General features: G+C 46.1%; 1 protein-coding gene across 4 annotated transcripts in view; it reads left to right on the top strand.

Moving 5' to 3' along the window:
* The window catches only part of tnrc18 (trinucleotide repeat containing 18), a 52,152-nt gene that overhangs the window by 10,699 nt on the left and 20,202 nt on the right, over positions 1-21,251 (top strand). For 3 of the 4 annotated variants that reach the window (XM_065964925.1, XM_065964926.1, XM_020651309.3), the window contains exons 3-11: positions 5,781-5,921; positions 11,461-11,565; positions 11,675-13,453; positions 16,830-16,917; positions 17,046-17,275; positions 18,135-18,281; positions 18,949-19,133; positions 19,456-19,876; positions 20,087-21,043. In XM_065964925.1, coding sequence (XP_065820997.1) covers positions 5,781-5,921; positions 11,461-11,565; positions 11,675-13,453; positions 16,830-16,917; positions 17,046-17,275; positions 18,135-18,281; positions 18,949-19,133; positions 19,456-19,876; positions 20,087-21,043 — 4,053 coding nt within the window. The remainder of the gene's footprint in view (positions 1-5,780; positions 5,922-11,460; positions 11,566-11,674; positions 13,454-16,829; positions 16,918-17,045; positions 17,276-18,134; positions 18,282-18,948; positions 19,134-19,455; positions 19,877-20,086; positions 21,044-21,251) is intronic. The other variant, XM_065964923.1, reaches the window with a different exon arrangement.

Below are 21,251 nucleotides of genomic sequence, written 5' to 3'. Positions count from 1 at the left end.
TCCTCCCATACTTCTTTATTGTAGCTCTTTGTTAGTATTATTAGCTTAATGATTGGCCTGATATCTCCCTTTGATCAGCACTTTGACTTTCTGTCGAGACAAAGAATCGTCAAATCTGAAGAGGAACTTTATCATGTATGAAAAACACTTCAGCAGTTCTGTTTTTTTTTGGTTTTTTTTGTTTTGCTGTCGGTTTCTTTTGCAGACACATTGTGCAATTATTTTGTCACTAACTTCTGCAAAACCAGAGACGCATCAGATATGAACGGGTCAGCGTGGTTTGACGAGTGGCTCTGTGCGCTCATCTGTTCTCTATCAGTGGGACTGTGAGCTGATCAAGCTGGAGGGGGATCCTGCATTGATCCTGTCTTTTGACTCTCTGGGACACAGACAAAAAAAAAAAAACATTCACGTGTTAAAACTTGTTCCTGCTCTCTGCCAAACTGTCGCTTAATACCAGTGTGTGTTTGGTGGGGACACTTATGAGGACGATTTGTTTTCAACACTGTGTTCCTGTTTTTCAAACTTATTCTGGTATTGTTTTGGATTCTGTTGTGTTCAGTCCAGTTAGATTCAGTTACAAGCGAGGCTCTTGTACCAGAATTTACACTCTCTGATTTTTCTTTTTACTGCGTTGTGTGTGTGTGTGTGTGTGTGTGTGTGTGTGTGTGTGTGTGTCCTCTCTGACATTGTTTTTTTATGAGGATCTGAAAATAGAGACTCAGAACGTGTTGGGAGTCAGAGAGCGTGTTTCTTGGCAACCTCCTTATCCCAATACGCCGAACAAACTGTCTTGTGAAACGGGAGCCAAAGTGTTTGTGTGTGTTGGGGGTCGGGAAAGCGGTACGGAGTTGTGAAGGCAGAGCGAGCGAGCGAGCGAGAGAGGGAGGGGAAGGAAGGAAGCAAGGAAGGAAAGGTGCTGGGAGAAACAGAGAGAGGGCGGCAATAAAAGAGTAATTCCAAAATCATTTAAAGAGCAGTTTCCCTCTCAGCTACAGCGTGCGGAGGTTTTTTTCTGGAACGGGGAGCGAAAATGTTTTTCCCCTCGATCCACCAACGCCCTCCTCTTCCTCCCTCAGACTGTTCAGGAAGGGGAACTGGGGATTTGGGGTTGTATTTTTTTTTTTTTCCCTGATAACTGGCACAGACTGTTGGAACCTGTGTGTGTGTGTGTGTGTGTGTGTGCGTGTGTGTGTGTGTGTGTTAAAGGGCCTTAAGGGCGACCACTATGCTGAAATTGATCCATACCCTAGTGGTGTGTGTGTGTGTGTGACCCTGGTGTTTGGCCTGAAGGAATGGAAACTGCTGACATCCTATGAGAGCCTTTACAAGGTTGACAGGTGGTGTGTGTGTGTGCGTGTGTGTGTGTGTGTGTGTGTGTGTGTGTGTGTGTGTGTGTGTTTCTTAACTGAAACAGTATCTCTGCTTTGTTGAGTTTCTTTTACACACCAGGTAACAATTAGAAAATATGTGTGTGTGTGTGTGTGTGAGAATCCTGTTTCTAGGACAAATGCTGAAATGAATGCTTGAAAGCTGGCACTAACATTTACTTTGTTTACACTTTGAAGGCTTTGTTACGTTACAACTGTCATGATGGACATCATGAAAAAGTCACGAGGAGGGATTGGGATGAAACCCAGAAATCAATACTGTTTAAGCTCGTCGATACTGCTGCTGTGGCCTCCTGCAGGGGTCCTTTTACATAACGTCATTCAATTCAGATCACTGAATGTGCAAAGAGATCCAAAGTTTGTCTTCATTTGAATACAAAGCAGAAGATAAGAGAGAAGGGGGGGGGGATCTGTGTCGATATCGAAAGGATAACCACTAGTTAGCTCCTCAAAGCGGACGCCCTAAAATAGATATCACAGAATAACTTTTAACATGAGCTTCAATCAGTAAACAAATCATTGAAGCCACAGTCGCCAAGATTTTTAAAAGCTAAAAAGTCAAATTAAATTACTAAAAGTCAAAATAAATTGTACTTTTTCTCGTCTTTCCACCAAATAATAGAAATGTATCTTTTAGTGGTGTCGATAAAGTCGGGTATCCGGCTCTGAACTCAAAACGACTTCAGCTATTCAAGTTATTTTCACAGGCAAACTATCACGACGCGTGTTGTTGTCGTCAGGTATCGGCCAACAAACAAACAAACGAAGCTAACCAAGGTATTGGTTAACTCGGGCGTGGCGTCATTCCCCGCTCTCAGACTCGAGGTCAGTGGAACGCATCGTGAGACTGTTGAAGGAGTCTTTATCAATACAGATGATTCAGTGACTCCCAAACCTAGTTGAATCTGAAATGTGCGATGGAATATTAGTTTTCTTATCGCACTTCATGTCGTTATCCCTCTACGTAAACGATGTCGCACATTGCGTACTTTTCTCTTCATGTGCAGCCCTACGGATAAAAAAAAAAAAAAAAGGAACACTTTTCACTCCTTTATGCTTTCTTTTTTTCTAAGCACCGTATTGAGAAAGGTGGACTATAATCAGTTTAGTGTGATAATATGTCTCAGCTGTTATAAATAATGGAAGACACTTTAAGACCCAGTGTTGTGTGCGTGCGTGTGGGTGGGGGGAGGGAAGGGAAGGGAAGGGAGGGGAGGGGAGGGGGTTCCAGCAGAGTTAACGTACCGAGACTAACTAAAGGTTAATCACAGGCTGTGTGTGTGTGTGTGTGTGTGTGTGTGTGTGTGTGTGTTTACATTATTACCAGGAACTGACGGGGTGGTGGGATTCATATCTCTGTTATTACGTGTGTGTTTTGTTTTTCTGTGTGTGTTTGAAGCTCCCAAAGTGACTCTGACTCAACGGGTATTCACTGCAAACCCTCACACAACTGTTTACACATGTCAGCGCGGTCACACACAGTGATGCAGTGAAGCCACTTCAGAAAAACACACACACACACACACACACACACACACACACACACACACACACACACAGACCCTGAGTACACACACGTGCAGCAAAGGCACACACACGCAGGCAAACATGGAAAGGCTTCAATAAATCTGTGTGAGAGCGGGCTGAGGGTGGAAAGATCCTCCTACACAGTATTTTTAAACACGGAGGAGACGCACACACATGCACACACACACACGCACACAGGCATGCAACATTAATGCTGCATGCGTGTGTGTGTGTGCACTCGTCAGTTTGTGATTAATTGGAAAGCTGCATTTGCTATTGATTTACAGATGCACTCTGTGTGTGTTTGATTTTAATGTACAGATTTAGATGGAGAGGAAACTCAGCGAGCACAGCATGTTTCTCAGATTCCCACAGGACTAATGCACACACACACACACACACACACACACACACACACACACACACTGTCCCCTCCCCCTCGTCTATATACAGACTGCACCCTTTCCCCTAAACACATGGTTAGTTTTATCAGGGTAATGGCTGAGCAGTGTGTCCAGTAATGGGCGGGGATGGGGAGAGGGTGTGTGCGTCTATGTATGGTGTGTGTGTGTGTGTGTGTGCGCGTCTATGTATAGTGCGTGTGTGTGCGTGTGCGTGTGTAATCTTTTCCAGCTCTTAGGTGGTTGTGATTGGCTCAGGCGGTAATGGTCTACGGTTGAAATTTGACTAATGACTCACATGCAGGGAGTAGAGTGATATAAAAACAGAGCTAATAAACTCAATGGATAATGATAAGCAGGATATAGTTTAGATTAGAAATGATTTATGAGGAGCCACTCTCTTTCGATATTTAGTCAATAGAGCAGGTTTGAACGGTTTGAGTGACGTCAACTCTCTTTGATGTGACGGTTCATCGCTTTTTGTGGTTGTAACTTTTACGTCATGTATTCTCAATTTGTTGTTGCCTGTTGTTCTCAATTTAGTCTTTATTTCCCCCTGCGTTTATTCCCACGTGGAGTAAAGATTGATTTTTATTCTTCCCTATGCCGATACCTACAGTAGGTCTGTGATGTAGAGTACCCCGTGATGCTAATACCATTTTAAAAAGTAAATACCGTATTAGTGAAAACCAATGATTGCTGACATGCTGCAATCTTTGACAAACAGTGTAAGTCTCCGCCTGCAGCCATTCTGATTTCTGATTGGATGGATGCATCGACTGGCATACTTACAGAAACTGTATTTTAGGGCGGATACCGATAGAAGAACAACTCGCATGTGGAAGCACTTTGGGCTGCATGTTTGTATGAAAAACGCTTAATAACAATAAAGTTGAGTTGACTGAAGCGACATGGAAATATCAACATGAGTCTGTTGTCAATCCGTTTTTAATCCAAACTATCAGGACATAAACTTCAGTATCAAACAAGTACAAATAAACAATGTGAATACCTGTTTGGATACCGCAGCAACAAAAATCTAAGCCCCGGGCACCACAAAATGTTTTAACTTGTTTTTTTTAATTACCGACTGGCACAAAATGCTGGCACAGAAAAAGTGACTGAACAAATACCAACTCATTTGAAATACTGTTTACACAAGGCATAAAAAAAAATAAAAAAAAATAAAAACATTTTTTTTTAAGTCTTGACAGCCAAAGAGAGATTCTTAAAACCCAGTGGCTGCACTTTAACTGCGGTTAAAGATACTAAAGGAAGGAGATGTTTCCGTCTGCAGCTCCTTCTTGTACGTTTCTGTGGAACTGTAGACATGTTTATTAGTTCTGTAGAGTGTAACGTCTATGAAACAATCATTAAATAATTTATTTCTTTTACTGCTTTGTTTACCTAAGCCTCGCTCGCTCACTTTACTTTTTTCTCTGCTCTCCTCTTCGCTTGCAGCAGCTTCAGGCTCTGGGAGTCAGCCTACGAGCTAAACAGCGACATCTACAGGCACGGAGGTTATGAGTACGCTAATGGAAGGGAAATAACGGGACATGTTTAATCCACAGAATGTAATATATAGAATATTTTTGGTACTTTCCTTGTTCTTGTTTTTTTGCACAGCTTTACCAAACGTCTCGCTTTAGTTCCCATGCAAAGGAAAGGGAAGTGTCCTTTTTAGAAAAGTCGTCGTCCTCAGACGTTATTGTTTGTCAGATTCTTGTCACTCGTGTCTTCAGATCAATTTTACTTTTGGTTCTGGGAAATCCTGAAGACATTATCTGACTCCTTTTTTGTTTCACTTTTTATTGAGCAGGTGATTGATTGAGAAAATAACTGAAACAATGAATCATCAATGAGTGATGAGTTCACACACGAGATCATTCTCAGCCGACGGCCTGGATTAATAGTTAGACCCAGAGTAGGCACAGAAATGATGTTCATGATTTTAAAATAACGTGGGGAAAGGTTTCCTGTTGTTGTGTCTTGTGGAGAAAGTGGAAGACGCCGGAGTCTGTCGAAGGAGCTCCAGTCTGTTCCATGTTTGCCTCTCCCATGATGCTGCATTACATCATATGATGCGCTCAGGTTTTACCTCCAGCTGTGATGATTGTGGTTTGTGTTTGGCCGTTACATGAACTGTCCTTTTCTTCAGCGCAGTCTGTCCGCGGTCTGTGTTGTGGAAACGGAGTGCATGGTGGCTCAGTAATAATGTGATTACAACAGACTGCTTCAGCACAGAACCGTCAGCATGCATCGATTTCACACACACACACACACACACACACACACACACACACACACACACACACACACACACACACACACACACACACACACACACACACACACACACACAGTGACAGCTTATGCAGTCTTAATCGATCATCTTTGTCGTTTATTAGTTTTGCACTTGTGGTTACCACGGTGACTGACGGTCTTCATTCTTCCCTCCCAGGTGATGCCTTCCAGGCGGGCTCCAGTCCCTTCCTGTCGGGCTATCCAGGCCCCTCCTCCTTGACCTCTGACCCAACGTACAGAACGGCCAATCCCAGCAGTTTGCAGATGGCTCAGCTCTGGGCATCACACGCTCATGAAGGTAAAAGACGACTCGGCTTCAACAAACATTTCTTAACCTCCTTTGCTCTCTGTAGATAATTCAGTTCCCAGTACGACTGATACATCTGGTGGCCGATATTATCGACAGATATTTGCCCATCGCGGACGTATCGGTATTGATTGATTGATTGGTTGATTGATTCTACTGGAGAGGCAGCTGAATGTGTGCAGCACTTTTGGTCCAAGACAATTTTCCTCAAGGGAACAATAAAGTGTATCGTTGTAATCATGCAATCATGTAACGGTGTAATCATGCAGTTTGTCCAACAGAGCGCACTCCTACCCCGTGGTTTACAATACTCGAAGCACTGTATGCAGTGAACGGAGCAGAACATCGCTACACCAATCAATGTATACATCAGTTTTTCATTTATTCAACGTCAAATCATCATCAAGTCATCTCAGGAAACCAAACAAATAGTGAGACGGTCAAGACTCTTGGCTACACGACGAGTTTCACACTATTGTACCTTCTGAACCAGAGTGACAGTAAACATGTAGCATGTTGAATCATCTTCCTGAGTCGGGGGAATACAAATATTCAATAACCGATTCCAAATATCAACATTTCCACTTTTAAAAATAAAAACAGCGCTCCAAACCAATTTTCCCCCTGCCAATTTGAGTCGCCACATCGCCACTTTGCGACTCCTCAAGGGGGCGCTATGACATGAATGGAGTGTAACATGAACAGAGGTTAAAGGGGCACAGAAGAAGCTGGTTAAAAAAAAAAAAAAAAAAAAAGGTGATCATTTCAGAGAGCGGTGAAAAGAAGTGAAAGGATGAAGCTTGATCATGGGTGAAACCGAAACTTAATGACTAAAAACATAACTCTTTTTTTCTTTTCCTTATTCCTGATATTCCTTCATATCTCAGGTGACGTGACGCGTCATTAAATAATTGTCCTGCAATCTGTTGATATGGTTCTGGGTCTCTTAACTCGGGAGTCTTGCGAACAGGAGCGACATCATTTCCACGAGATTCCTCACAGTCTGCTCCCGTCCAAAGCCCAGGAGGCTCGTTCCTCTCGAACTCCTCATTGCTCACTCCGGTGGGATCCTGTTCCATTTCTGTCTCTGCTGCTAGCTGTGCTGCCGGCTCTGTCCTATATGCGTCTCCTCTCCTCTGTCTCTGCCCGGTGTCTTCCTTTCGCCTGTCGTACATTACTGTAATCCATCTCTCTCTCTCTCTCTCTCTCTCAGCTTTCTGTCCAGTATGCACTTTGTCTTTGTCTGTCCTTCTCTGGTTTTACTGTCCCACTTTACAACAACATACCTCTCCTGACCTAACTTCCAAAGACATATTTAGAAACTCTGCATATATTCTTTGTGTGGTTTTCTTTTTTTTTGTCCTTCGCTTCCGTCCTCTCTGTTCAGTAAGTGATTGAATCTCTGTCCTTTCCTCCTCCTTCCCTCTCGTTCTTTTGTGTCTCCTTATCAAATCTTACTGGAGTAGAAGGTCACTTCAGAGGGAAATGTATATCCAGCAGCATTTTGTCGCTGTAAAAAAAAAAAAGAGAAGGACGAACAGATTCAATTTAGGGACTCGTTTGAGAACTGATTGCCTCGCCTGTGTGACACACAGCTTATTCAGTGCTTTGCAAACACAGGTTGTGTGTGTGTGTGTGATTAGTTTAAAGATTTTAGTCTCAATGTGACTTTCTTCGATTCAAAGCGACACCTGCTCCTGCTCCTGCTCCTGCCTTTTATCATGTATCATACTCTGAGTGGTAACTTCTTCTGGTTCCCTGGCAACTGCTCATAGCGCAGAATAGGTATGAGAACATTATTAACACCGAAAGACTGCATTTATGTTTTTACACTTTTATTTGTGGAACAAACCAACTTCAGCGTGCTACATGCTTACACAGCAGGTGGGAGTGCGCCTCTGCACCTGTACAGTCCCTGATGTGTGTTAACATCTCCCATGTCACACTAATCGAGAATACTTCCCAGTTTACTTGTGATTTTTTCTTTTTTTTTCTTTCGGCGCAGTGGTTCAGTTGGTTCCGATGTGTTTTTGTTTCACCCCTCTGATGTCAAACGTGATCCAGATTGAAGCTCACACTAGAATATCTGGCGAGTTTCACAGCTATGTAGCTTGGCGCCATCAAATCGGAAGTTAACGCGACGGGCCGCACATTTTCACGGCGGGTCTCGACTTCTTGGCAGGGTCCGCACGTGCTCACCTCACAGTGATTTTCATACATCCCGGCGTGTGCTTGAAACACAGATTCTCAACATTTCAGTGTGTCACACTGTTTATACATGAGGCCCCCCTGGTTACTTGATACCAGGAGTAGGAGTCGCTGGGTAACTCCTGATATAAGATATGCGATAAGTGGCCCACAATGACCAACAGCGATTCTGCGATGACGTGACGAAAGCATCGAGTGACTGAAGAACATTAATATCCCCTAAAACAAGCAAAGTGCAGGATTAACAGATTTACTCACTACACTTTCAGTTTCACCTCTTATCATGCTTCACCTCTAAACTTCTCGTCACTGCTGGCTGACATTATCCCGCTGCTGACTTCTACTCGTGTTACCCTCATTCATGTCTTTGAGTTCCACTGAGAGGAGTCATGAAGTAGTGACGCGGCGAGTCACATTGGCAGGGAAATGGGGGGGCGCTGGTTGCGCAGTGGTTAGTGCGCGAGTGTCCCATTGTATGGAGGCTGTAGTCCTCCAAGCGGGCGGCCCAGGTTCGAGTCCAGCATCTTTCCCGCATGTCATTCCCCACTCTCTCTCTCTCACTGATTTCCAACTCTATCTACTGTCCTATCTCTCCATTAAAGGCACAAAAAGCCCAAAAATAAATCTTAAAAAAAAAAAAAAAATTGGCAGGGAAATTTGCTAAGGGGGCATATTTTAAAAAATTAAAATATGGATATTTGGAACCATCGATTAGGTAGTTGTATCACAAGAGTCAGGACAACGATATGCTGCTGTTACGACATCTGAAACAGTTTGATACAACAGTCCTGTGACTTAGAACACTGAGTAAGTAGTTAGACTGATAAAAACATTAGAGATGTGCTTAATTAAAAAAAAAAAAAAGAAGGCACAAACACCAAATCTGAGTCAAACTTTTTAATTTTAAAACACTTGATCAGGATTCCAAAAAGAATCCCACAAACTTTGAATCCAACCAGAGAAGTAAGACATATGATGGATGGACTAAACTTCAAGTTAAGCCATAACTGAAGTTCTGATTATCTAAAGCTGAAGAGGATCAAACCTCCCGCTGACTTACAGAAGCCTCTTGATGTGAAAAGAAGTCTTCACGGCCAGAGAGAGATTCTGGTGAAAAAAAAAAAAAAAAAAAAAACCTGGTGGCTGCGCTTTAACAGCGGTTAAAGTTACTAAAAGGATGGCGATGTTTCCGTCTGCAGCTCAGGCCGTAACTGCAGAGGAACGCCGTATCAAAGCTGTGAGAGATCAAGGTTGGCTGTTCGCGGTGGGTGAAGGAAGCTTTGCAGAAACCCATCCTGCATGCCTTTACTTTTCGTCACATCATTCCTCTTGTATTTCCGTCTCTCTCTTCGCCTCCCTCCAACCACCGACCGCCCTTCCCAGCTCCTCCTGCTTCTCCATTTCTGTCTCTGAGAACGCAAGCGAGGAGACAGATTTATTCTCGGCCCGTGCTCCCTGGCGCTCCGTGCTGGAATGACTGCGGCGTCTTTGATAGTTCTTGGAATGGCCCGAGTGTGGGAACAGGGAATGTCTCGCCCTCTCTGGGTGGCAGACCCTTTCTTTTTTTTGTGTGTGGGGGGGTGACACCAGTCCAGCGTCACAGTAGCAGCCAGCTCAGCTGTAACACAAAAATCCAGAGTATTACACCATCAGACACGAGGCTCGGTCTATATTAAGAGTCTGTCTCTGAGAGCAGCAGCTGTCTGTTAGGCAGACTCCAGACCAACCACAACCTCTAACTGACCTCATGGACAACGCCAGTCTGCAGGTGACACAAGGTCGAGTGTACGTGTAGGTGTTTAAAGTGGTTGAATATTTCCATTTGGTCAAATCTGCTGACTCAACAGCTGTGAGTGCACATTAATGAATCACTAATAGGTGATGTCACTGTTAGATTTTGGGTTTATTGCCAAGCAGTTTTACACAAATAAGCATGGCTGCACAATCTTAATTTCAATAAAACACAAAGCAACATCCTGAAGCTATCGCCATGCATTCAAAATAATAATTTAAAGTCAACATGCAATGCGTTCCCACTCAGCATGGACGCAGTTTACCTATGTTTGTTTGAGGTCTGGGTGTCAAGGCCGAGCTTTTTAAACCAGTTATATGCAGAGAGATGAAGCTAGCTGCCCGATGAACTGATGCCAATTCGGTGTTGAAATCAAAATACTTTGAGGGTTTATTTAGAGTCAGGAGAAACACGCTGCCAACAACAAGTTTAACGTTATCCTCATTCATAGATTTGGACTTACACCAACATGCACTTCTTAAAGTGGGTTCATTTATTGCATTTCGTATCTGCATCATGAGTTTGAACTGTGCTACCACACAGGGCTTCTCAAACCTTTTCAGCCCATGACGCCGAAAGTAACGGCGCTAGAGACCGGGGACCCCCCATCGCCCCCTGGAGGTGGTTAAAACACTAACCGTTGTACACAGCCGTGCACACTCTTAGGCCTTTCTAAACTCTGGCATTAGAACAACACAATGGAACACAACCGCCTACACACTGTGATATCATTTAAGTCACTTATGTTAGAGACGCTAGAAGCAGAACACAAGTCATGTCTTTAATGACTTTTTGTACTTTCAGAATAATGGGTAAACTCTGCGACTGTCAACAATTTTACATGTTTTTGGAAGGAATCTCACGTCCCCCCCCCCAGTGTTTCGTGACCTCCCAGCGTGTCTCGAAGCCTCCTTTTGGAAACCACAGTTACAGCACATTTCATATTTGTTTCATATTGTGCAGGCTTTCACTTAAGCACTACTGTGTTTTGGTGTTTTGTTGCAAACAATAAATGCAGAATGTTTGTCAAAAGAAAGCGAGTAAACGGCAGCGCTCCTGCAAAATGAATGAAAACAAAGGAGGAAAAAAAAAGTTATACATATGGAGTCAGATAAGTGAAAGTTAAGATGGAAAAAAAAAAAGTTGAAACTTAAAGCATACAGAAAGGAACAGCACAATGCAAGTAGTTTGAGGTAAAATGGAGAGAAGCTTTAAATTTGCGAGCCTGGAAGTGGAAGCTGTTTTCCAATTCTGCTTGAAAATGACGAGAACAATAGACGTTTGAACTAATGGAACTTTAAATTTCTTTTTTTTTTTTTAAACAGATTCATTGTTTCTGTTTGATGTAAATAATCTTGCGTAACTTCTCCAGGGGGTTTTCAGAAGCTCCAAACGCTCCTCATATCAAATTTTCAAGCACAATTTGAAACATGACAGAGCTGCAGAGGACGTCATTGAATAGTCTCTTTTTTTTTTTTTTTTTTTTTTGAGTAAACTTCAGTGCTTAACACGTTGTGTGTTTGTCTTTAGGGTACTCTCATCTGCCCAGCAGCCTGTACTCCAACTCGTACCTCTCCCTGGGGCACCTGGATCCTCCTTCACTGTCCTCGCACCCTCTCTACGACTCTCACAAAGGTCAATCGATGTCGCTTCTGATTGCCTCCGTGTGTTCTCAGCCCCAGTGTGTGTGTGTGTGTGTGTGCGCGTGTGTGTACTTATATTTATGATGTTGTGTTTGTTTCAGAAGGCTTCTACATGCCGACCTCATTTGGCCAGTTGCCCCTGCACCCTTCATCCGCTCCCCAGATCGCCCCGTCCGGCTCCACCCCCCCACAGAGGACGCCGCGGGACGCCGCGAGGGAGCGACATATCCGCAGCGAGAGGGAGCGAGAGAGGGAGCGAGAGAGGGAGCGGTCGAGGGAGGAGCAGAGGCCTCACAGCGTGGTGGATCTGACGCAGGACGCGAGGAGCGAGGAGGAGCGCCGGGGGAGGAGCGGCGACCGGGAGCGAGATAGAGAAAGGGACCGGAACGCGGAGAGGGACAGAGACGTTTGGTCCTTTAACCCTCACCTGAACCAGCCCAAGTCACAACCATCGGTAGCGGAGCACAGATCCAGGCCGTCGCCTCCTCGGCCCTCGTTTCCTTCAGGTGGAGGCGGGGTCAGGTTTCATGGGCCGGAAACAGACAGAGGGGGTCGAGATGAGGAGGGGGGCTCTCGACCCCACAACCACAACTCCAATAACTCGAACTCTGAGAGGCAAAGGAGGAACGACTCTGTGGCCGCGTCAGCCCAGAACCTCCATGTCTCCTACTCCCACCCTCCTGCACTTCACCCCTCCCCAGCAGGCCTGCCCCACCCCTCCACACCCAGAGACCCAATCCGAGAGCAACGAGTCAGCGCACCGACGTATGTGCCTTCTGTGGAGGTTTATGACGAGCGGGCCGGGCCGATTCAGATCGCGTCGCAGGCCCGGGACAAACACGCCGAGAAACACAGAGAACACAGGGAGAGGGAGAGAGAGCGAGAGAGGGAGAGAAACAGGGAGCGGGAGAGCTACAGGTTTCCCGAGAGGAGCCTCATGGAGCATCCTCGTCTCTCCGGCGACACAAGCAATCATCGAGAGGAAGGTTCTGTCATTTGTTCGAACGGTTCCAACGCGAAACGAGGCCAGGACACGCCTTTCTCCTCCGGCCAATCAAGGTTCAGCCCAGAGAGCCGGGACGCCTCCAAACACTCCATACGATTGGGCGTAGAGCGGACGGGGGCGGAGCCAAAGTGGAACTCCACAATCAGCCCGTTAGCCAATTACGCTACGAGCCACATGGCCGCTCTGGCAGCCCAACACGGACACACCATCTCTCCCACACACACACAAATGTCCCCGCACACAACCCATCGACCCAGTAGCAACACACACTCCACCCACAGCCACTCCCCACACACGCACCCTCCCCAACACGGACAGACAGGTGAGGAGGCGGGTCAGAGGTGCTTCCTTGACCCGGCAGCGCTCTACAGACCGGGGGGGTCGTTAGCGGGAGGGTCCAGTAGTGGAGAGCGAGGGGGGTCGGATCCCACAGAGGTCTCAGCCATGCAGAGTCTGATTAAATACAGCGGGAACTTCGCTGCTGAGGGTCCCGGCTCATCCCGGCACGCCGCGGAGGCCCGGGGACCCTTCGGCGGCCTGGGCCACATCGGGCCCGAAGAAAGAGAACGGGAGAGGGAGAAGGAGAGAGAGAGGGAGCGAGAACGGCAGAGGGAGAAGGAGAGAGAGAGGGAGAGAGACAGGGAGAGGGTGTCGATGGGGTCAGGGTCCCTGAGGGTGCCCCCCCAGCTCAAGAGGGAGCAGGAGCGTCCGGACAGTGCGCGCTCGTTCGGCCGGGAGGGCGAAGGGGAGGTGCGGCATCCTCCGGTGGGCATCGCGGTCGCTGTGGCCCGGCAGAGAGACAGCGGGAGCAGCAGCAAACCGAGCAGTGGACCCTCAGACGCACAGAGGACTCTGCTGCAAACTGTCATCAAAGGTAAACCTGACACCTTAAGAAAGGGGAAAAACTCAGCGCTGTGCAGTGTTTATGTCAAAGTCTGGGGGGATGCTCCATCCTGCACGGTGTCGATTCTCTCTCTTCATTTAATTTTCAACAGCTAAAGCCCCCATTCGAAATGTTTCCAACGAGCATCTAGTTACAAACATTGTAGTCAGTAGTCTCTGTGACGTCCCCCTTTGGTTTCTGAAGAGGCATTCAACTTTTGAAAAATGTAGAAACAGGAAAAAAAGGGGGGGGGGGGGGGTTGGTGGAGTTGAAGCGCTTCACTGCAGCTACGTCCACGTCCGTCATATTCTCCAGGTAGAATCGCGTCTATCCCTAAACAGCATCCACTCCTAAAGTCTCCTGCGCGCTGTCATTGGCTGGAGGAAAATACACCAGAATCGTTCCTGAATCAACCAAAACATCCAAATCCAGGCATTAGACAGGGTCTCTGCAGAAACAGTCACCACCTCACATGTATGGAGGCCCATAAGGGATGATTGCACGGCTTTATTTTAGCGTTAATCTATATTTTATTTTTGTAGGAAAAAGCTACTGATTCTATATTTAAGCTTATTTTTGAGATCATGAGAAATTTGATGTCTTGGACTCATCTGAAGAAATACAAACAGAGTTAATCTATGCAGTGCTTTATGACTTCCTCCTCTATGCACGACATGAGAACACCTAAGCTGTTCTACGCTCACACTAAACATACCCGTACTATCACTTGCTACTCCAGGCTGCGTTGACAGTAAACACGGCCGATCATTTGTGCAGGAGAGTCGGGACAAAGACACGGCCGGATAAGCTGGCGAGTCATTGTTGTTAAACAAACCGTCAAATAATACAAACCCTGTTTCCTGAGAAGAAGTTAAGACGTTGTGCAAAACGTAAACAAAACACATTGTGATGATTGGCAGAACATTGAAACCTTATATTTAACTGAAAATAGCACAAAAGCCACATGTGAAATTTTGATGCTGAGAAACGATTTTTGTTTGTGGGAAAACGAAATGCCCATTTTTGGAATTTGATGCCAGCAACACTTTACGAAAGAGTATGAAACAGAAACGGAGAATTTCAAGGCTGGAAACACTAATGTGCTGAAAAACTGTAGACGGTCTTCTTGATCTCGCTAACATGCTGTTAGCTTTCTGGCTCATGTCTTAGGTAACACCTTCACATGGCTTGTTTTCCATTCGGTCCGTTTCTGCAAACGCTCCAAGAATATATCTCCCAAAATCTTGTTTTTTTTTCATTTGAATAGAAGAGGTGCAAAGAAACTGATAAAAAAAAAAAAAAGGATCATTTATTTGTTATAATCGTGTTTAAAAAAAAAAGAAAACAGTTCTGATGTTTTGCCGCTGGTTTGTTGAGGAGAGGTTTGAAATGCTCGAGGGAACCATTCACTCTGTCTCCTTTAATCTTTAATCGTTTCTGGGAAGCTAAATAAAGGGAACTTTTCTTCATTCGAGACGCCTTTTTAATATGTTTTCTGCAGCTTTTGCTTTCGTTCTCCGTCTCCTCAGCTCCTCTGCATCACACTGTGGGGAGCGTCGATCCCCACAGCTAGATGAACCCAGAGCAAATGACTCCTCATTTTGGCTTCCATGAATAATGAACCATTCATTTTGTTTTGGATTCAAAGTCGTGTTTCCTCAGCACTGATGGCTTTGAGGTGCTTATGGATGATTGGAGGGCAGAACCACCCCCCCCCCCTCCCCCCCCCCCCCCTCCCCTCCACTCCACACTACTGATTGCGTCTTGGATTTTAGTCGTTGAAACGCTCTTTTTTTTTTTTTTTTTGGACCGGTGTGTTGTTTCGCTCTATTCTTGGACGTCAAGGTCATTCAGCGACGTTGCTCTCGCTCCATCTCTTGTCTTTCCACTCGTTTCTGTTTCACTCTCCCCTTTCTGTCCCCTCTCTCTCTCTCTCCCTCCCTTCCCCTCTCCACTCTTTTCTCCGGCTCGACCACCTCCACCCTCTCTGCATTAAACATATCATTACCGAGTGCAGCTAAAAGCTACAAACAAGCTTTGAATTACAATAAGACCAAAGGGTGTGTTGCTAAGCAATGGATCAGTCTTGAGACTGACGGACTGTGTGTGTGTGTGTGTGTGTGTGTGAGTGTGAAAGAGCTGCTGTTGTGTTTGTGGGCGTTTATTCATTCCTTTGCTCGAGCAGAATGATTGGTCTAGCATCAGACTATCACGCTAAGAGGAGCTCTGAATAAAAACAGCGGCGGGTTTACAGAGCGACACAAACAAGCATATGAATGAGCGGATTGGATGGACGGAGGAAAAGAAGGCTAGGCTCATGATAAGAGATAGACGTAGATCGATTGGTTGATAGACAGGAAGAGAGAGGTGTGTCAGGAAGCGTAAAAGAGTGTGTAAGATAGAGAGAGAGAGAGAGAGAGAGAGGGGGCGTGCAGCGCTAATCACTGGCTTTCTGATGCAGAAAGGATAGCATGTGGGACAGGCTCCCCGTAACCTTGGAAACAGTCTTGAAACCTTTCCTGCAGAGCATGTCAGGGTTGGTTAAAGTCTCTTGTCCCTTTTACAGGCTGCACACACACACACAAGCACACACACACGCACACTTTTAGAGCAGAACTGATGGGTTGAGCACACTTCCAGCTGCTCGGGGACCTTCAGCCTGCGTGGATGAGTCGGAATAACGGGGGAAGAGAAGCTCCTCATGTTTATTCTGCTGTGCTTGGTTGAGTGCTGCTTCTTTTATAACCCGAGCTGGATGGGTTTAAGGCTCTGTGTGTGTGTGTGTGTGTGTGCACGCGTGTGTGTAAAGTGAGGCAGTAGTGGCATGTTCACACGTCTCCTGTGGCTCTAGACTAATAACTGATAAGAGCTGACACCCAGAGTGAGAGCTGTCACTCTATTTCTGTGTATGCGTGTCGTACAGAGTGTGTGCACACGCTCTTTGGCCCGACATGTACTGTATATATTTTTTTTTAGCTTTTCTCTCTTACCAGCTTTGCTCTGCCGTGTCACCCTTATCTAGCCAGTGTCATCCTTTTTCTTTTTTTTCCTCTTTTCAGCACATGGGTGCACATACGTAAAACCCTGGTCCCATATGTGTAGTATACATTAACGTTTCCAACTTCTTATTCTGTTAAAATAATAAAAAAAATTGTCCACAAACAACAAAAAAAAAAAAACATTTCCAACTTCTTCAGCAATAATTTTTCTTGACAATTTCTAAGGAACCCTCTCGTCACCCGGTCAGTGCGAATGACTGCTGTCCATTTGCACCAATGTTGTGACTGACATCGAAGTTTCTGAATAAACATTCAACACTTTTATTGTATTTTATTTTATTTTTCTCTCGCCGTCTTTGCCCGAGCAGACGAGGAGCGAGTAGAGGAGCGAGCTCGCCACCACGATGAGCGACTGCTGGCAGGCCGGCTGGAGCGCGAGCAGGAGAAAGTGCTCAGGTGTGTGGGAGTGGCGGATTTTATTTTTTAATCCACTTTTTGAACCTTAGGCTTGAAAGGTTATCAGATACTGTTTGTGATCATTTGTACTCACTGTATTAAATAAAGATGTGTCTTTAACCTTCCAGTGAGTCCAAGGAGCTGGCAGAGTTCACTCAGATGCACCCCACCCCGTTGTCCAATGGCTTGACGTCGAGTATAATGACGCCCAGCCTCATGACCCCTAACCTCATGGTGACGGGAGGGGCCGCCCTGGCAGGGGCAGGGCGATGGCCTCCTGACCACTCAAATCTGACTTCTCATCCCTGGATGACCCGGCCTGGAGCCCCTCCAGTCTGGCTCCCCGGCTCACCGTACAGTATGTGGAGATATTTTCACTCTCCTTAAATGTCAAAAAATGGAACCGCTTGTATTTGGGGAATATTGATAGGTGAAATAAATTATCCAATCAGTTCAGAATCGAGAAATCAATCAGCTGAAATATTGATCAACAACTCTGTAACATGTTCTCATCTGTAAGATTGTATGCATCTCAAATTGATGATTTTATATCTGTGTCTATATATTCAGTTTTTAGACCTCTCCTCTTTAGAATTAATTGTGAATTAAACAAATATATATTTATGCCATTAGCAGTACAGTGTGTTATATAATAAACCCAGCAGCACTTGCCCTGTTCAGTTAGCATCTTTTTCCTTCCCTCTGTTCTAAACACCATGGAGAGGTTTATGTTCAAAGTTCCCCTTGAACCTCTGCAGCCTGTTGTGATTGTTGTAGCAGAAAGAGGTTGTAAATTCTGTCCGTCTGACTGTCGAGCGGCTCGTCCAGCAGCAGCCTCCAGGGGTTGAGTTGCTCGGACATTCCTGATCTTTGCAGGACATTCCTTCCCCTTCAGCGCTTCGCTGTCAAAGTCAAATAAAAATAAGAAACTGTATCAAGACAACACGCATGCTTACACAGAACTCCCCAAGGGCCTGCTCTGTCTAGACACTGATGTCGAATAAAGAAAAGCTCTAAAAGAAGCTTAATCCAGCATGTTTTCTTGCTGATGTAACTCCACTATGGATTGAATATGTGTTTAAATACTGACTGAAGAATGATGCTGAGTGAATGGATGCTTTAACTTGGCTGAGATTATTGTTTTGTTGTCGTCGGTGCCATTTTTTTTTTTTAAATGTATTTCTTTACACTTTTTCTCCTTCTCGTCTCTCAATCAGGCCTGGGTCCGTCCTCACTCCACCAGTCCCTCCCCCCAGGATACCCACCCTCTCTGCAAGGCTCCATGCCCCCGCCGTACCAGTTTGCCAGGGACCCTCAATCCGGACAGCTAATAGTCATCCCCACTGAACACCTTCCTCACTACGGTGTGAAAAGCTCATCTCTCTTTTATATGAATGCGCTTGTGAATTTTAAACAATTGATATTTAAAAAAAAAAAAAAAAAGGTTGCACATTAGTCTGATATACTTGGCGAACAACTGCTTAAATAGTTGTTATGGATGTTATGGATAAACAGTGGAAGTAGTAAGCTTATAAAAGTAATGTCAATAAAGACCTGAAGCCAAAAGTATGAGATGTTTGTCTAAAATAGTTAGTCATAGAGAAACAGTGGAAATAGTTGGCTGAAAGAATTGGATAAATATCCACAATAATTAGCTAGTTTTAGTAAAAAAAAAAAAAAAAAAGAAGTAACCTAAAGTTATGACTACACAAGTTAGCCAAGAGTAATGTTTAAATAGAAGATAAGGTTAGCTACATGTTGTCGGTAAAAAAAAAGTGTTAATAGTTAGCTGAAAGTCATTGTTAATAGTTGCAGATGTCTACTCTACCTTGTAAATGGATAGAGGAAGTCAGCCTAAAGTACAGGTTGTAGTTCTTACAGAATCATCATGTGCTTATTGCCAAACAGCTGAAGCAGTGAGCGAAAACGTAAAAAAGGCCAACAGTGTAAATACATTCGCTAAAAGTCAAAGATAAAGGGTTTAGGTAGCTGTAGGTTATTATTTTTTTAATATTCTGTGTTGTTCTGTAGGAGGTGACGTTCTGGAGCGTGGAGCCCCGGTGTGGTCTGGGGTTTACGGCACCAGCAGCTCGCTGCAGCACGCGGCCCAGCTTCAGCTCCTCTCCCAGCAGCAGATGCTCCGACAACAGGAGCTGCTCATGATCCAACAGCACACAGCGCAAGTCCTCGAGCTGCAGAGGAACGCACAGTTTGTCGTAAGTGGACTTTTTGGTTTATAGGTCAACCCCCCCCCCCCCCAAAAAAAAAAAAAACACAGAAGTGACACGTGCATTTTTCTGTTTCAAATATATATATATATATATACCACATACACACTACATGAGCGATAGTTGATGGTTTGGTTGTGTTGTAAAGTTTTATTAGCACATCCTTTATTGTCGGATAAATAGGTCATTCATCCAGTGAAGGGAGTCTAAACAAAGCAAGTACAGTGTGATATTTTTACCCTGAAGAAGAAGAATCTGTCACATCATCCAAACAGCTTACACCGAACTGTCTCTTTCTCTGTGTTTTCAGGAGCGTTTAAAGGCCAGCGAGCACCGGCCGGAGATGGAAGACAAAGCCGACAAGCGGAACGCCGAGCCAAAGCCCCGCCCCTCCTCCATATCGTCCCATTCCCCGTCGCCCATCCTGCACCCCCGCAAGCACCCCGCTCCCTCTCGCACTCCAACCCCGTCGTCCTCTTCCCTCACGCCGCTGCCGCCGCTGCTCCCCTCGCCCGTGACCACCCTGAAGTCCGAGGAGGGCGGGCAGAGGGCGTTGTCGCGCCCGTCGACCATGCCCCTGCCTCACCCGCCTTCCCCGCGCTCCGCCTCCCCGCCCCCCTCCTCGCCGCGGCGGCCTAAACAGGAGGCGACCGAGGAGGGCGAGGCGGGGCGGCGGGAGCAGAGGTGTGGGCAGAAGTCGGCTTCGGCGGCGTTTCAAGGGATCTACTCTGGTGAGACGGCTGCTTACGCTCGCGTTAGCTTAGCATGAGAAGTGTAGAGACGCTGAATTACTGACTGATGTGTTATCAGCTTGTTGACTACCTGAGAAATGCAGGAACATTATCGTCTCACAGGAGGCTGGCAGCAAAAGCTCCAGAGGTCTTGTTGGTCAGATTGATCTGTCGTTCACTATTTTCTGTTTCCTCTTCTTCACTCTACAGATCTCTCTCCAAGTTACCCTTACCAGTCCATTACTGCCCCATTTGGCTCGCCTTTCCCCCCTTATCACATCCCAGCACCCGCTGGAGCAAACACAGAGGTTTTACCACCGCATCACTCCCGCTCCCCCGCACCTTCAGCCCCTCCTCCTTTAGCCCACCTCCATCCACGGCAGCTGGACGCAGACGTCAAGCCACAGCAACTGGAGCCTTCAAAGACGGCATCTTTCCTCAAGCAGGAGCCCATCCCCGAGCAGCAGCTCCTCGACATGAGGAGTCCTCTCCGGCGGGGCTTCAGTCCAGCTCTGGCCGCCGAGGACAGGGGGAGAGACGCCCCGAAGCCCCTTCTTCCCCAACCACTACCTCTGCTTGTTCCGAGCGCTCCGCTGCAGCAGGCGGAAAGACTTCAAGAACACAGGGAGGAGGAGAAGGACAGAGGTGAAATCAAAGTGGAGGTTTTATCTTACTCCTGTCAGGCAGCTTTCCCCCCGCCTCCTCTGCTCGTAGAGGAGCCTAAACCAGAGGTAGACAAGAACCCAGAACGATATCCCCGCATGGCTTCAGACCCTGACAGCGAGGAGTCGGCTCTGCCGCTGGTACAATCCAGTGGGTGTGAACAAGAACAGCCAGACACGCACATCAACTCGCAAACTCCCGTTCAGAAAGAAAGTGTCACTGAAACTCCTGTTTACCCTCCTCACCACGCCAACTCCCGGCTCCCCTTGCTCATCAGTCCAGAGGATCCCATGGCCGGGATGCTCGCGCTGCTGACAGCCAGTGAGATGGCCCAGGCGCACCCCAGCACGCCGCCCGCCCCGGCACCCTTACCACACATAGAAAATTCTCTTTTAGGCTTAGACTGCAGCAGCACGGGTGCTTTGGAGCTGGTGGCACTGGAAGGGATGGCGCTGCTCAGCCAAATGGCCCAGAAGGAGATGGAGCAAATGAACCAAGGGCAAGGTGAGTACATTTGAAGGCGTTACAGCAGGAAGGAATGAAGCCAGTCCAGAAGATATGTTGAAAATGTTGTTGTTATGGTCATTTTAAAAGAGGCAATTAAGTTTGATTGACAGCATGGACATATTTCTCAGGGTACCTAGCTCAAATACAGTCGAGTCTTATGAATATTGTGAATGCTTATTTTTTTTCTGATTTATCGTCTGCATCC

This window comes from Labrus bergylta, chromosome 16, assembly GCF_963930695.1.
Source record: "Labrus bergylta chromosome 16, fLabBer1.1, whole genome shotgun sequence".
NCBI lineage: Eukaryota > Metazoa > Chordata > Actinopteri > Labriformes > Labridae > Labrus > Labrus bergylta.
This window is presented reverse-complemented; position numbering and strand designations above follow the sequence as displayed.